The sequence below is a fragment of the Elephantulus edwardii genome, unplaced genomic scaffold (genome assembly GCF_000299155.1).
Source record: "Elephantulus edwardii isolate Elephantulus edwardi_28Jun2011 unplaced genomic scaffold, EleEdw1.0 scaffold00022, whole genome shotgun sequence".
In the NCBI taxonomy this organism is placed as follows: domain Eukaryota; kingdom Metazoa; phylum Chordata; class Mammalia; order Macroscelidea; family Macroscelididae; genus Elephantulus; species Elephantulus edwardii.
In genome coordinates this window covers 10,431,073-10,449,064 of record NW_006399772.1, presented here as the reverse complement: position 1 = coordinate 10,449,064, position 17,992 = coordinate 10,431,073, and the positions used below count along the sequence as shown (strand labels likewise).

Below are 17,992 nucleotides of genomic sequence, written 5' to 3'. Positions count from 1 at the left end.
CATCAACTAAGCAACAACCAGAAAGTGAGCAGTTAGAATTCACCACCATCTTTTCTACCAGGGAAAGATGGACTGTCTCCTCCCATAGAGTTACATAGGCATTACAGTGAGTTGGAATGGACTCAGTGCAGTGGTTTTGTTATAAAACTTACTGTCATTAGGATTTTACCTGCCTAATTCTGCACCAGATCATAAACCCACTTGTAATCTACGTCTTAAACTGTTTAGGACCTAGTATTCTCAGTAAATATGTGAAATACTTATTGAATGAGAAAGTACTAATAGATATAATGTAGGAACCAACAGCATTCCAACCTCTATTCCCATGTGAGTTGACTAGAAAGAGTCAGGAAAAAACCTGCTTTCTTTCACATACATGAAAGAGCAAGTGGTTGTTTTCAAGGTGAACTTTCAAGTTGAAGAGAAATGTATTGTCAAAAACAAAAGCGCAAGATTGTCTAGAAAATGAGAGTCAAGCTAGAAAATCCAGTTAAAAGACTAAAAGTGGTCTTTTTCTAGGACGAAATGGTTTTGGTTATAGACATTTGATAGTAATTCTCAGTAGTGCAAGATCCAGTAGTTAGACTGCTAAATGAGACTCAACAGAAATTAATATTTCATCCATCCTAAATCCAAAGCCTCTCCTCTTCCTCAGAAGTTTCAACAACATTGAATTTCATATGTGAAGAATATTGTAAAATTTAAAAAAAAATTGCTGAACTCTGGTTTCTATAACTATGGAACTTTCACAAATACATCCAAATATGTAATTTCACAAATATATTTATGTCTGCATTCTTGTTGGTGACTTGAGGACAGTTTTGGAATGGGAAGGTGACTTCCCTCCCTGGTAGTGACCCTTATGGAAGTGACCCTGTGGATGGAAAGGAGCAGTGTTGAATGAGTGCAGCAGGTCTCTGCACACCTGCCTCTGTTGTTTATACTTGGATACTGTGTAAAGACGGGATTTACTAAATAAAAGAATAACCCTGTTTTATTTAATAAGAGTTGACTGCATTTTTCTTTTCATTTCAAATGACAGACATGATTCAGTAGCTAGTAGCACATTTTACATAACATTTATGTTGTTGTTGTGTATCACTGAATTGGAACCAACCCATAGCTGACTCTCCTGCGGGTCTTCAGAGGAAGTTAATCTCAAGAGAGGAAGTTGCCCATCTTTGCCCTGTGGAGTAGCTAGAACTTTATACCTAGGACTTATATCTGAAAAGTAGTATTTCTGTTCTCTTTAATAAATGTTTAATTATGAAATTACATATCGATATTAGTTTTATAGAATTTAAATTTATTTTTTATAAATTTTGTTCTCACAGTCCAGAAAAGACTTTGAAAGACTCGCTACAACCCTATGAAGCTGCTTATCTATCAAAATCCTTGTCCCGTCTCTTTGATCCTATCAACTTGGTTTTCCCCAATGGTGGTCGTAATCCTCCTTCTGCTGATGAGCTTGACAGTATCACTAAGACTATAGCAAGGTATGTTCTTTTCAATATAATGGCGTGCATAAAATGCCTGTCACAGTTTTTAGTGAAACATGGTATAGTCATTCATTTTTAATTAATTTCAAATTATTCAAGTAATTAGCCTTCCAATTAAATAAAGCGTTTTCTAGTGAATAAGTGTCCCTGTAGTAAGTACTTGAGATTCCAATTAATAAAACCATTTAAATATAGCCCTAAATATAGTTCCTTATAATTATTCTGTATCTTCTCAAGGACACATAGTGAAATTAACTTTTTATACCATAATAAATTCCTCATATTATGCAAGTAAAAGATGTGTGTGGGGGGGAAATAATCTTAGGAAGTGAGAAACTAAAACTCAGAATTAAATTTTTTTAACCTAGACACAGAAAATTATTCATGGCCATAACAGGAGTATAATTCTGTTTAAGGTGTTCATGTTTGCTTTTTAAAAATCTTTTTAAAAATTTTATGCTGTTGTGCTTACAAAGCTGATAAAGTTTGTATATATTGTTTTTTAAACTATATCTTTCCCCTTTCCTTTCTGTTCCTAAGACTAATGAAAGGTATCCTAGCAGAGGTACCACCTTACTGCTTACATGTGACTGTACAAACCTCTTTAGACATTTACTCTTAAGAGTTACCCACATTACTTTGCAATTAAGCATATGTCAGTTTCTGTCATGAATAACAGATGTTTCTAATAGCTTTGTGCACATGTAGGTGGACATTTTTTGGAACAAAAATAGTGCTTTGGCAATATAGGACCAAAGTGTAATAGAACTGTCTTGTTTCCTTTAGACAACACATTTGCAAATGCATTTCAGAGGTGTGGAGAGCTGAGTAAAATGCTGCTGATATAATGTAAACAAGCATTTCTGTAGCTATAGACCGAGAGTATTTGAATTGCCCAACAATTTAATCCAAAACTTCTCCACAGTTATCCTGTCTTTCCAAAGTCCTTACCCTAGATTTTTTTTTGTCCTAATTTCTCTCTTTGCGATTTTGTTTGGCACTGATAAATATAATCCTAAATTTAGCTTGATTTCTTTTCCTTGTTCTATAGAAGCTTGAGGCTGCTGTAATCAGATAGCATCTACAAGCTGAAGATGCATGCTTTTCCCAGAGTTGAAAAGAAACTAAAATTCTTTGTCAGTAAAACCATATCTCAATATAGAATGAAATGACATTTTTAACGTATGTGATATGCACTGATGTTCAATTCTTTCATTTTTTTTAACTAGGGAATCTGGTGACTGCCAAGATTTGTTACCTTAGTTACAGTTACTCTTCTTGTTTGGCCTTTTCTGTGTGGGATTTTAACTCCTAGTGGTTGTTCCATGTTCTTTGTAAAATACTTTCTTAGCAGTCAGATCAACTCACTGCCATCATGTCAATTCTAACTCATTGCTATTTAATAGGACAAAGTAGAACTTCCATAGATCATCTAAGTTGGTAAATTTTTGCAGAAGTATACTACCAACTGTGCAGCTGGTGTGTTCAAACTGCCAACCTTTTAGTTAGCAGCCAAGTATTTAACAATGGGCTCCCATGGCACCGCAAGCATCAGCCTCAGTCATCAGCCATCCCAGTCGGTGAATTTAAAATTAAAGGTGAAAATCAGCATGACAAAGAAGTGCTTCTATTTATTAAGAATCCAAATTTTTACAATTTTGAGTTCTATTTTATAGCCTACTCTATAGAAAATAGTCATGAAGTGGCAAAATTTGCATGGAAAATAAGAGTATGTATCATGTGTAATTTCTATTTTTAGCCTATGTCCTTCCAAGGTCATCATTTCCATTCAAGAGCTGTCATTTCCTTGCAGATGTCTGTGATATGCAGTGCCTCTAATTGCACTTATCAGTATTAGAAAGAGTGCTGCTTTAAAGATCTGTACACAATTTACTCCTCTTAATCACAGCCTGAACCCACACATGGTGCGCTTTCATTAATGGGAAACTGGTCATTAACAAAGCCCTCTCAAAACCACTTTTTCCTTATGATGTATTTAGGGCGAAAAAGAGAACAATACAGCCATTTCTTGGAAGCCATCATTGAACTCTATAAAAAGAATGATCCCATTGCTATTGAGCATATATGTTGCACTTTACTTTGTTAAAGAATGACATTGCTAATAATTAAAATCTGTTTTTGTTTTCTTCAGTGAACTAAATATAGCTGCTGTTGATGTAAACCTCACTTTAGCTGTGTCCAAAAATGTGGCAAAGACTATCCATTTATACGGTGTAAAATCTGAGCAGCTTGTAAGTGATTTATTTTTTCTGTAAATGTTCATAATATTTGTTTAAAATGATGTATTATACAGTAAATATTAAATTGACTAAATATTAGTGTGCTGGCATTTCTACTCCAGTAAAAGTTTGAAACTATCTCATACAATTTAAATTCATAAACATTTTATAAATATTGCTAAAAATGTCTTTCTGTCTCAATACTGATAAATTTCAGAGTGCAGACAGGTGTTAGAAAAACTTTTTTTTAGACATTTGTGCCCATTCATGAGTTAATTATATTTTTTAAGATCTATAATTGATCAGAGTTCACTCTCATGTTCAAAGCTCCCCTTTCACATGACTACTCGCTCCAGACAGCGTTCATGCACCGTTACCTAGTGTGAAATTGACTTGAGCTGTATGAAAATGGTTGGAATAACTGAAGTGCTTAAAGTTGTAATAGAAAAACGGTGCTTTGCTTTCTCAATTTTAACAGCCCTAGCAGTCCTATGTATAGAAATTTATCCTTAAAGTTATTTTACCTCAGACAGCTGTATGGTTGTTCGCATGTGTGTGTATGCACACACATACATGAGCACCAACATATAAACATACACACACAAACACCTCTGTTGCTTCTCTGGTGGTTTGAATCCACCAGCATCTCCCCAAGAGAAAGCAGGAGAGTCTCCTCCAATGCTGTGAGATATATATGCAGATATGTGCAAATGTATATATGTATATTGCAGTTATATATAAATCTGAATCATAATCTCAATTCTGTGTATCAATAATTTAAAGTCAAGCTTACGTATTTAACTTTTATATATGCATGCTAAGAAATCCAAGCAAAATAATACTTTTAGAAAATTTTATGTATTTTTATAAAGTCATATTTTTAACTGTACTTCTTTTAGAGACTTTTCCAAAATCTAGCTCCTTCTCCTTTCTTCATAGGGATAATGAAACCTATTTCCTGTTCAGCCTCCTGTGCTCCCAGTGAATCACTATAATAAATGAAGTAGTCTGGTTTTGCCTAATTCAACTAGTTTCATTTGGTTCTAGAATAATTTTTAGAATATCTTGGAAACAAATTGAAATAAATGAATATGCATAAAATGATCCTTGAGAAGAACAGTTATTACATAAGATTTCCTACTTTGAATTCCAATGGATGGCTAGATTATGTTTATATAGCAGTATATATCTATTTCACTTATTCTTGAAGTTTTGATAAGTCAGAAGCATTTATAAACGTTGTCTCTTCAACACTGACCACACAAGAAGATTATGAAAACAGTTTGTGAGAGAATTGGTTTTCTATCTCCGGCACATTTCCAGATGCTTTCTTAATAATGTCTTTGCTTTAGAACTTAATATATTGCTATAAATAAAATTCAGTATTATGTTCAATGGAATTCGTTGTAATTACTGAAAATGTCAGGGAAAAATCCTTATGAAATTATTTCATCTGATAATAACTCTATTAGAAAGAGCTAGGCATTCTCCTCCCATGTAATTAATGCCTCTGACAATCTACTGGAGGGTCAGCTATGAGTAGCTTCTGATTCAGTGGCACACAACACCAGCCGTATGTGTAGGAAGTTTTTGTGGCCGAGTGGTGCTTCAATACCAAGGTGTGTGTTTCCAGTCCATCAGCTGCTCTGCGGGAGGACAATGAACAGTCTTCTTCTGTGCACTTACTGCTTCTAAAAACCTACTGGAGGGTCAGCCATGGGTCACTTCCAACTCCACAGCACACAACCACCACCACATGTATAGAAAATATTTTGGTTTTAAGAAGCAGAGGTGTGATTATAGTAACATGTGACTTCAAATAGGGTATAATGGAGAAAAACTTTGATAAAATATGTCAACAAGGGTTTTATTTAACAGATATGTTGATAAAATAATCTGTGACCCTGAGTTACTTAGACCTATTTCGGTTTGGCACCAGTAGCCAGGAAATTAAAAGACGTATTGCGATGGGAAAGTCTGTTGTTAGGGAACTTTCCAAAGTACTGAAGAGCATTGGTGTCTCTCTGGAGACTAAGGTGTTTGAATCCACCAGCATCTCCCCAAGAGAAAGCAGGAGAGTCTCCTCCAATGCTGTGAGATATATATGCAGATATATGCAAATGTATATATGTATATTAAGGTGTGTCTGATATAAGCCATGGTCTTTTCAATCACTTGTTATGCATCAGAGAATTGGACAGTGACCAAGGAGGATGGAGGGAAAATTGATGCCTTTGAGCTGTGGTGCTGGAGAAGAGTATTGAGAGCACCATGAATTGCTCGGAAAACAAACAGATTCATCCTGGAAAGGGTTAAACTGGGTGGCTCCTTGGAGGCAAGGATTCTGAGGCTCCGTATAACATACTTTGGACATGATGTAAAGAGAGACTGGTCCTTGGAGAAGGACATCATGCTTGGGAGGGTGGAGAGACAGCGCAGTAGGGGAAGGTCCTCTATGAGGTGGATTGATTCAGTGACTGGGGTAATCGGGATGGGAGTATCAGAGACAGTGCGATTGGCACAGGACAGAGTGGAGTTTAGGGCTGTTGTACTTATGGTTGCTATGAGTTACAAGCGACTCAATAGCACATAACAACAATAACAATTCCTGTTTGGAACTCTGGTGGTGTAGTGATTTCACACTCAGCGGCTGACTGAAAGGAGGTTCTAACTCACCACCTGCTCTTCAGGAGAAAGCTGGGATAGTCAGTGTCCATAGAGATTACAGTCTTAGAAACCTGTGAGGCAGTTCTTCCTTGTCCTACGAGTTCACTATTAATCTGAAGAAAGAAAATATCAAGTCTATAAAAGAAAGACTTGAAATCAGTTTGTAAAGTAGAATAGCTAGATATTGCATCTGTACATTGAAACAGCTTGAGCTTTGATATAACTAAAGCTGTACATGATGGATTTTTTTAATAGATGAGAAAATTTAACCCTCAAGTTAGAAAAGTGACAGAAATCAGCTCATTATGGAATGTAGCAGTTCAACCACTGCTGTAAAAGAAGCTGAAATATTACAGCAAAAATGCTTTCAAAAGGTAACTGAAATTATGAAACCTGAAATGTAGATTGAACAGCCTTCCTGAATCTCAAGTTCTTTTCCTATACGTTAGTTACAGGCGTTTTAAGGCTGTCAGGACATTTTTGTTGTTATGTGTCGTTGAGTTGAGTACTCCTCAGAGTGACACCATTGGAACAGCAGAGCTGAACCTCCCGTATCCCGTGTCATCCGCTCTATCTCGAACACACTCAAGCTCATTGATGCAATCATTTTGTCAATCCTACTTGGTATTGGCCTTTCTCCTTCTGCTGACCCTCCACCTTTCTAAGTAGAATGTCTTCCTCCAAGGACTGACCTCTCCTAGCAACATGCCCAAGGTTTGTGAGACAGAATTTCACTCTCTTTGTCTCCAAGGAGCACTCAGGTTTCACTTCCTCTGAGACAGACTGTTTCTTCTCTTGGTAGTCCATGGGATATTCAGTACTCTTCTCCATCATCGCAACTCAAAGGCATGTAGATGGTTTTCCGGTCATCCTTAGTTCAACTCTCAAATGCATAGCAAGCAATTAAAACTAAAGCTTGCATCAAGTGCACCTTAGTCTCTAAGCTAACATCATTACTCTTTAGTACTCTGATATACTTAATTTATAACTAAAATTCTCATAAGAAAAGGTTCATTTAAGTAGTTTTATGAGTCGTATTTAGGTCATCTGCACGCCCTTTGCAAGTGGGAGATAGTGAGTATAGGGCAAGTTTCCTATCTATTTTTCATAGGGTCACTTTGAGTCATAGTTGACTTGATAGCACATAACAATCAAAACATTTAAATACTGATTCTTCTACATGCCTTGGAAAACTATTTCTTTTAAGCTTCATTATTTTATTGTTGTACATAAAACATTAAATATATTGTTTTGTTGTTGTTATGTGCCGTTGAGTCACTTGTGACTCATGTTGTTGTTGTTGATTGTCTTGAGTCAAGCATGACTCATAGCGACTCTATGAACAAATGGCCTGAATGTTTTTTATGACTATCGATATTTATCAAAGTTCATAGAGGCATGAGTGACTCATAGCGACCCTATATATATTCCATATGTAGTAGAACTTTGATAAATGTTGATAATTATAGAAAGGCTTCAAGCCTTTTGTTCATAGAGTATGAGTCATGCTCAACTCGAAGGCAATCAAGTGCTATTGAGTCGAACAACAGCAAAGTAGAGTATAAAATATATTTCATGTATATACAAATATACTTCAGTCAATTTGAAATTATGATGATGGTGTATTATTATATTTCTATAAGGCTTCTCTGTTTTTAAGTGCCAAAGGTATATTCTCTATCAGCTTAAACCTCATGAGGAATGAATCTTTTTCCCTGCATCTTAAATGAAATGAATCAGACTAGATTTCTTTTCTGACTCGATTTTTAAGGGTAAGATAGGGCCACAAAAATAATTGCTATTATTGAGAACCTTACAGTAAGTTAAGGACACTCAGGTGATACAGTCTGGGAGGAGCTGGGCTGCTAACCCCCAGGCTGCACCTCTCTGATGGTTCATATCCACCAATGAGTCCTTGGAAGGGAAGTCATTTCCTCCTGTACAATTTACAGCCTCAGAAGCCTGGTGGAGGGTCTCCTGAGTTAGTTCTGACACGACAGTAATGCGTACAAGAAGTCAGGGATTGTGAAGAGCTATTGCCAAGCACTTTGGAGCTACTGCAGATTGAGTTGTCGACCACCACAATAAACTGGGACACAAGCATATTTTGGCTTCCCAGTACATACAAAGTCATGTTTACACTCTCCTGTAGTCTCCTGAGTGTGCAAAAGCATTAGGAAAAAAGGTGTGAATGTTGTGCAAATTATCAAAATGTAATAGATAGAAAAGTGAGTGTATTTTCTTTTTAAAAAATCGTGGCCCAAATAAAAATGGTGCTAATAAACTTGCTTGATACTGAGTTGCCACAAAACTTCAGTTTGTAAAAAATGCAGTATTGGCAAAGCATAACAAAATGAAGCACAATAAAATGAAGTATATCTGTAGATGTATTATCTCACTTATTTCATAACCTATAAAACTGAAATATTAACATAAAAATGGCATAATGTGAAAGTTGAGGCTGAGAAAGGTTAAGTAGCATGCTCAAAATAGATTGCTAAAAGTGGAATGCCAGCTAGTAACTGCTGAAACTAGCATGCAAACCTAAGCCTGACTCTAGACCAAGCCTAAATGTGCTCTTTTTTTCTGACTTATATTTTGCATTCAAGCACAACCTCATCTTCGTATTGTTTTGTGATTTTATTTATTGCAACAGAATTTGTTTTACTATAATATTATATAAACACATTTACATTCTAATAAATACTATTTTAGTTAAGTACTATAATTTGGAAAGAGCTTTGGTGACATAGTGGTTAAATGCTTGGCTATGACCTGAAAGGTGAGCAGTTCACGACCACCAGGAACTCTGCAGGAGAAAGATGGAGCAGACTATAATGATTCCAGCCTGGAAAACCCAGTACGCGGTTCTGCTCCGGCCTGCAGGATCACTAGAGGCAGAGCCGATTCTTTGGCATTGCGCTGGGTTTTTTGTTGGTACTGTAGTTTATTTCATCTATATGACCTTCATAAGTTCTTTACTTGTTATTTATTTATTTAATACCATTAGTTTTTTCAAATGTACAGATAGTTGGACCTGTGTATGCATCTTTACCTGTGCCTGGGGCATGATTTGTCCACCTTTAGTTTTCCCAGTATACATTGTCTAAGTCCTGGGTTTTGAAACCAGTTTGACAAATCCTTTATTAAGTAGCTCCTGCAGTGAGAACATTGACTCTTCCATCTCTCTGAGACCATTGTTGAGTTATAAGCTTATAACTGGGAACTTCCTTCAAGCGTTTTTCATGAGTGGCTTTGTAAAACAAGATGAAGCTATCCTTGTCCCAAACTCTTCCGTTAGCCATATGTTATTTGACCTTTCCGCCTGATTTGTTTGCTTCACTGGGTTGTTGTTTATTTTGGGTATGTTTGGGGGATTTTTTTGACTGACTTTATGACATCTTTCTTCATGTCCTCACGAAGTATGTATGGAGTAGCTACTATAAGCATGCTATTGTTTTTGTCAAGTACTGTCAAGTCAGGGTGCTGTCAAGTGGAGTACAACCCATAATGACACTATGAACAACGGATCTGAACCCTGTCTATTCTGTGCCATCATAACTTCGTCTTCCTTAGACCCACAATCAAAACGCTTAGTACTGACAGTCAGTAGATGAAGCAACAAATTGTATTGGCAATGTCCCAAGCATAGCCTTGCTAAAATGTGGGACAAAAAAGTGGCGCTGCTCCAAAACCCAGTTCAAGGCCCTGGAGCCTTCAGTTACGAAAAAGAGACTCTAAATTCAAACAAGAAGGAGAGGCAGGGTCCTTTCTTAGGAGGCCAGCCAGTGGAGAAAATGTCTCTTTGTTGCTGGTTGTCAGTTCATCACTTTGGAAACCTTAAGGCTTTATCTCTTGTATGTCTGTTCAGATATCTTTCTAAATGTTATTAAATATTCTTCTTGAGTAAAACAGACTATTCTGCATGTTTCATAAACATATTTTAACCTTCATAAAGAAGATAAGTTTACAGTAAATCATCACTACCCCCTTTCAATAATAGATATTAGTTTAATTTAGAACTAGAAGAGGGTTTAGTACTGATGTCTCATATGTCTCTACAGGCAAAACTCAGTTTCTAGTATTAGTATTAATTTTATGGCAATGAATTTGCATTGTTTGGGAGTTCTTTGATTTTTTTTTTTTAGTTTCCTTCTCAAAAACTTGAATCAATGTTTCCTTTTCCCTTTATATGTTAAGAGAAAATGAAAATATTAACCCTTAAGGTAACTTTAGTTGTGTTTTTGTGTTACTTGTGTGGACACTTCTTTGATAACAATATTATTGGAAATACATTCCTTTCAAGGGATACATTTTATAATAATATTTAAAGCTTTAAGAGAATGATATCTAGAATCCTAGTGTAAATGTCAAATGTTATGAACTGTAAGAAAGTAGATTGGTATTTAATTAGGTTACTGACCACTGGAAACAATAATGGGAGTGACATTTAAGGAGAGGTTTCAATTTTAGTGCAGGTCAGTGACCATGTATGAAGTCAGCAATTTTAATGACACTAGGGTTGGTTTTTAAATAGCTTTTTATGTATACACCTCTTTGTATAATTTCATAAGTCATTTGGAAACTTGACATTCCTATAATTGAGGAAAACCTGCATGTGGAATATTTAAATGTTGATAGCTTCTTATGAGCTCAATATTTTTAACTAAAGATTATTTAATAGAGTCTTAAATGTCATTATATGAATACCACTCCGTTTAATATCATATGCTAATAACCTATGTTGTTATTTGCATTCAAATAAATGAAACATTAAAAACAATACAAAGTACAAACAGTATATACCCATGTACTCTATAGCACAGATACACTTACCTCTTTGGATTCCTTACCCTCCTTTGGACAGCCTTCTATCCCTCCGTACCTCTACTCTTGGGTTATTCACTTATATCACTTTCTGACTTGCTTCCCAAGTTTGAAAGATCCTAATTTTCTGATGGCTGTGCAAGTCAGGCTAGTGTCTGGGTGATGTAAACCATTAAGCACTTGTCTAATAATTCAAAGCTTGGTAGTTCTGATTCACTGAGATGCACCTGGTGCATAAAAACTGCAGCTAGCATAGGAATGGTGGCATCTGGCCTCTATTAACTCCACAAGTTAAAAAAATGCCCTCAAACAGTACAAAACCAAATCCTATGAAGTCGGACATAGCCCCATGCTCTTCATACCTTCATCTGTCAATTCTGACACCGATTGTCTCCTCAAAGCTCTCTGTTTTGCTGCTCAACCCAACTCAATGCCATTGACTCAGAACTGACTCATAGCTGACCCTCCATTGGGTTTCCCAGGCTGAGAGCATGAGAAGAGATTGCTCATCTTTCTCCTGTACAGCTGCTGGTGGATTCACCCCACCAGAGAAGAGTGACCTTTGAGTTAGCAGTGCACCACTCTAGGGACTGTGCCACCAGGGCTTCCTACTCCACTGATGTTACTGTTGTTGATATGTACCATCGAGTCAAAACTGACTCATACTACCTCCTCCAGTGGCATATCAGAGGTAAATCACACAGGAGGGGATTGCCCATTTTCCTCCTGCTGAGCAGTTGATGGATTTGAACCATGTGCCTTTGGGTTCACAGAGTAGCTCCTTACTACTAGGCCAACAGAGCTCAGTCTACTCTACTAATAGACTTGCCAGTCCATGGCCATGGCCATACAAACTCACAAACCATCCTTCTTTGAGGAAGTTAACACATTTCTGTTCACGTGGGAAGCAGGATAAAATTCTTCAATCAACAACTTTTCAGTCCTGCTCAGAGACTCTTTACTCTGCCTCTCAACCTCTAGACCAATGTTAAGCGCTTTAGCTACTGCCAGTTACACTGCCTAATCCCTACCCCTCCACCAGTAGGCCAAATCTATGTCTTCTAGCTCTGGTTGCATGGGGCAGCAGTTCTAGTTCATCTGTGTCTCACACCACTCAGTGGTTCTTTGCACCCTCTGCTGCTGCTACTGCTACTGCTGCTGCTGCTGCTGCTGCTGCTGCTGCTGGGCTTGTCTGGGTCTTCATCTTATATAAGCATCTCTGGCCCAGAGGAATATGATACATTTTGCTTCTTTCTTGATGCTAGCAGGTTTTCTGCCTCTGAATTTTCTCGATTTAAGCCTGGTGAGGTGGAAAAATTTTGTCCTGGAGAGGGTGAAACCTAGGACATGTTGCCAGGAGGGACCAGTGCTTGGAAAATAACATCCTCCTTGGTAGTGTGGAGGGATGATGCAGGTGAGGAAGACCTGGTAGGAGATGGATTGATACAGTAACAAGAGTAATGGGGTAGGTGTGTCGCAAACAGAGTGAGATGGGTCAGAATAGGACAAGGTTCAGAGCTATTGTACATAGGGTCCCTATGAGTTGCAGGCCATTTGATGGTACATAACAACAATGAGGTGGAAAAGTAGACCAGTCTCTTTGTTGGTACTTCACACATGTTATTTAAATGGTCCCACCAAGTATGTGTCATGTGTGAGCTATCCAGTCCCCTTGGTGGGGTCACAAACACTCCACCTATATGCACACCCATGTTTATTGCAGCTTTGTTCACAATAGCAAGGAGTTGGAAACAACCTAAGTGCCCATCAACAAACGAATGGATAGAGAATCTGTGGTATATTCGCACAATGGAATACTATGTTGCATTAAAAAACAAGGAACTCATGCAATATTACTCAAAATGGTTGACTCTGGAGAACATTATGCTGAGTGAAATGCCCCAGTCACAAAGGGACAAATATTGCATGGTGCCACTGTTGTAGAATGGGACTGTCCTTGGGGTTGGGGAGAGACTAAGTAAGATGGGTTCAATAATGTATGCTGCTCTGAAACAGAGAAGGGAGAAAACTGTTTAAAAGAGATATGTGATTAGGTATTTCTGTCATGACAGGAGTCTAGAGCGATGGCTACATGGTGGAGTGGACCTGGGGGAGGGTTTGTAAAATAATGAAACAATATTTTCTTTCACTTTTCCAAGAGGGTAATGTCTGGTGGGGGGCAGCCTTGGGAGGGGACAAATCTACAACAATGAATGAATGGAAATCCAAAGCCTCTGTAAATTTTCACTGAAATTAATAACAAATTTAAATTAAAAAAAAAAGAATTAAGTTAGAGTAAGGATGGCAATGGAACCACCTTACCTCTGTAACTTGATTTGTGCCACACTTAGAACCTCTACTCAGGGTATTATTGCTTTTCAATTTTTGACTCATGCACTTTTAACTTGTTAGTTAAATTTGTATCTTCTAGGCTGTAACACTTTCAAGATACATCTTCAAGGATATGAACATGTACGGCAACATTGCATCTAAATTACAAAATCAATCTCCATAATAGTCTATGTGTTTCCTACTGCCAAGGGGGCCCTTTAGAGTAGTGAGAGAAGACCTTCACCCTGAAACCCACAGCGTCCCTTTTCAGCAGGAAGTAGCTAAGAGAATACGCCATCCCCTTTTCTTCATGAATCAGGGTGAAGTCTCTCTGGGAGGAGTGATAGGGAATGGCAAGGGACACACTGACAAAGGAGATTAATCAGAACTGGCTTTGACAAGCACTGTGGCAATTGGACAATTAAAACAGACATTGGCGGGGGGGGGGGGAAAGAAGAACGAACTGGGGAGGAGGGTGGAGAAAACAGTGCAACAATGAATGAATGAAAACCCAAAATCTCTGTAAATGTTCATTAAAACTAATAAAATTTAATAATAAAAAAACCACAAAACCAAACACTCCACCTAGGCATGTGACGAAAGCCAAACTGAATGACTAGAAAAGTGATATTGATCAATCTATTGTACCACACCTGGAAAGAAGGTTCTTGCAATCTGTGTTCAAAATATCAAGCTATTGATATCCCTGTGAAGCAAAGTTCTACTCTGTAACATAGGGGACAAGCCTGCGTTATAATCAACTAGATGGCAGCCAGGTTTTGGAGGGGGGTGGTTGTGTACCAGGTAAGTAGTATATGCTCTGTCAGACTTATCTTAAGATTTAGGAAGCTATATTGAAAACAGAACATTAACAAATAATTGGCATTCTCATTAGAATTATTTTTAGAAGATGTTGTTGTTGCAGCTGTGTGTTATAGAATCAGAACCAACTCATAGTTTACCTTCGAGCAGGTTTTCAGAGGCAGTAAATCACATGAGAGGAGATTGTCTATCCTCCTGTGGAGCAGCTGGTGGATTAGAAGACAGGGCATTATCAAATAATTGTTATTCTGATTAAGAATATTCTTAGATGTTAGAAATTTTAAATCTTTGATTTAAGCCTGTATACCAGGTATCTGTTGCCCTAAGAATGCTGTATGTCCTTACTGACATACAGTAAACATGTTTTTCTGTCTCCTGGGCAGCGGCAGGACAGCCAGGGAACTCTGCTGATTATGGTTGGGTCGTTCATATACTTACCTGTTGACTATCTGCTGATCTAGACTAGTCTTACTTGTGAACTCTTCTTTGCTCTAGGTATTTCTCATCCTTCAGACTGGGGATGGTCTTAAAGCGACAGGAAAGATGAAGAAAGTATCTCAGCTAAGTCAGGGTCACCCAAACAGCCTACCCATGGTGGTGGTGGTGGTTGTTACGTGCTGTTGAGTTGCTTGCAACTCACAATGACCCTCTATACAACAGCTCTATACCCTGATATATTCTGTGCCAGTCCTGTTGTCTCTGACACACCTACCCTCATTACTCCAGTCATGGTACAAAGTTAAATTCTTAGATGCTTTAGTTTCAGAGTTGTTATTAGATACTGTCAGGTTGGTTCAGATCCATAGCCACCCTGCGTACAACAGAAGAAATCACTGCCTGGTCTTGCCAACAGAACCAAGCTCAATTGGTATTTACGACTTGGATCTACCATAGTCTGTGTGACAAGATATCTGAGCTGATGGCATTAGTTTTGCTTCTAAACAGAGAGCTATGTTGACAAGGTGGCATGCATGGATGAAGAAAGCAGAACCAGGTCAATCCCCTGCCATCTTGTTGATTGCATCTGATGGGCCCTTCCTTTAGATTCCTGAGCCTGTAAATCCCAACAGGAGCAGAATACTTTGTCTTTCTCCTTGGAGCACCTGGTGGATTCTGTCAGCCTTTCAGTTAGTGGCCTGACATGTAAACCACTACACCACCAGAGCTCCCTCAAGCAATTCCAGCACTTCCAAATACCAGGAGCAGATTTAGAGGAAGAAAAGAACATAGGCAAACATCTTCTTTAGGATACAAACTGAACTTAATTGTGTGCAGTATGAAAGAACTTAATTTACCTCTTTGGGGCTGGTGATTGATCATTCTTTGCCAAAATCAGGTACACAGCACACTTTTGGGCAGCTAACTTTTACTGAACACACCACTGTGAGATTGTGCAGAAACGCATTATTCTCTGAAATACACCTGAATGATGGCAAATGGAAAGCTTCCTCTCCATGATAGGAATCAGGATAATCCTTTCTCCTCTTTGTAGTTTTCCTCAGTAGTGTGAAGTAAGAATGAATTCTAAATCTGGTCTTGTTAATAAGTTTTTAAGTGATTCTATGACCTACAAAGCAGGAGCCCCGGTGGATGGCATAGTGCTGTATAAATTGAACTGTTAACCAAAATGTCAATAAGCAGTTTGCCTGGGCAGCCTCCTCACATAGAGATTTACAGCCTCGGAAATAGTAGAGATGTGAGTCGGAATTGACCAAACTGCTGCAGGTTTGGTTTTGATTTTTATAATCTTTGAGAGAAACCCTGGTTGTTCAGTGGTTATGCACCCAGTGGCTGACCAGGTTGGCAGTTTGACTCCACCAGCCGCGCTGCTGGAGGAAGATGTGGTAGTCTGCTTCTATATTTAGAGTGCTACAACCCTGTGTTCACACAGTGACAGCAACAGTGGCTTTAGGTACAGCAGAGACTGTGAGGACGGGGCAGGACTGGACAGGCGTTCAGTCTGTGTTCCATAGGTTGCTGTGAGTTGGAAGCAATTCAGTAGCACCTAACAAAAGCAACCACCTGGGATTCCTGTGAGTCAGCATTCGACTTAAGTGCAATACCTGTATGTGGCCTTCGGTACAGTACGTGCACTCATGTTATCAGGTGGGACCAGACCCTGGAGAAGGACACTATGCATGATAAAGTCAGGGTGAGCAAGAAGACAGCTCTCAAAAAGGTGATTCACACAGTGGCTCCACCAGTGGGCTCACACATAGCAGTGCTGGGGAGGTTGGTTTAGAGCAGAGCAGGCGTTAAATCTGTTTATGTACATAAGGTTCTTATGAGTCAGTGGCCCTTAACAACACAGGATTATCTACATAGGGTATAGGTTGATAAACCCTCAAATAGCTGTGGTAGTACAGTGATTAAGTGCTGGCTGTACGGTCAGAAGTTGAAATCTCCCAGCCGTTCTGCAGAAGAACATGTGGGAATCTACTTCTGTAGATATGCTCTCTGGGGACCAATAGGGTCATATGAGTCAGAATGAATTTGATGGCAACCTGGTAAGTTTGGTTTTTATGAACTCTGGGAAATGATAAAACATTATATGTGAATTTTTCCTTGAAATGCTCCAGCCATTTTTCAAATACATCTATGATTCTCCCAAAAATAAGTGACATTATTTTTCATTTTCAAATCTTATAAATTAAACGTGCTTTAAATATCCTATAGATCAACAAAGGAAACTGAAAAATATTTTATACTATATAAATATGAAAAAAGAATGTATGAACATTTGTATGGTGTAGCTAATTCAGGAAAATTTGTGGCATTAAATGTTTACACTTTTAAAGGAAAAAAAGGTCTCAAATAAGTGGTATAAGATTGCACCTAAGAAACTATTTTTAAAAAGAGTGAAATAAACCCACATCAAGTAGAAAGAAGGAATTTTTAAAAAAGAGAGAGAGTAGAAAATAATAAAATTAAAACTGAATCCAAGGGAGAAAAGAAATGAAAATGTATTGTGTCTCTGGAGTGATGTCCTTGACCTAAAATCATGTACAACGAACTCCCCACTTCTCAGGCTCAGCCTCAGATTGCCCAAGAGCAAACCGTTTTGACTGTTTATTTTTCAATTACCACTTTGAGCATCTTATCTGGAGAGACCAGCCCTTGGAAAAAGATGCCATGTTTAGAAAAATAGAGTGTCATCAAAGGAGAGAAAGGCCCTCAGTGAGAGGGATTAGCACAGTGGCTACAACAACTAATGGGAGTGTAAGCACAGCAGATGGTGAGGATGAACCACGACGGGGCAGGGCTGTACTGTGCAGAAGGTCAGCACGAATGAGAGCACCACCAAAGGTGATCTGTCACTACTTGACCATGGCTTCTTCCTTTATTCCACAAATAAAATCAAACATAACATTTTTTAATTGTTGACAGAGGGTGACTAAGATAAAAATTGACATCTAGAAATGTAAGCATAGACATCCTGTATCTTATTTTTAACATAATTTCATCATGTCCACTAAATATGTCTCTCTTCATTACTTATGAGGACATGACATTTTTTAAAATATTTTTTTATTGGGAAAAACATATTGGGGGTACAAGGAGGTGAGGGTTGGGGGCAGAAGGGTGAGGATGGGCCAGTATGCAGTT

The 17,992-nt window shown here is 38.1% G+C and overlaps 1 protein-coding gene across 1 annotated transcript in view; it reads left to right on the top strand.

The window, feature by feature from the left end:
* COG5 (component of oligomeric golgi complex 5) overlaps positions 1-17,992 on the top strand; it is a 259,814-nt gene that overhangs the window by 187,878 nt on the left and 53,944 nt on the right. Inside the window, exons 13-14 of the mRNA XM_006882687.1 lie at positions 1,335-1,496; positions 3,652-3,751. Of these exons, the coding sequence (XP_006882749.1) occupies positions 1,335-1,496; positions 3,652-3,751 (262 nt within the window). The remainder of the gene's footprint in view (positions 1-1,334; positions 1,497-3,651; positions 3,752-17,992) is intronic.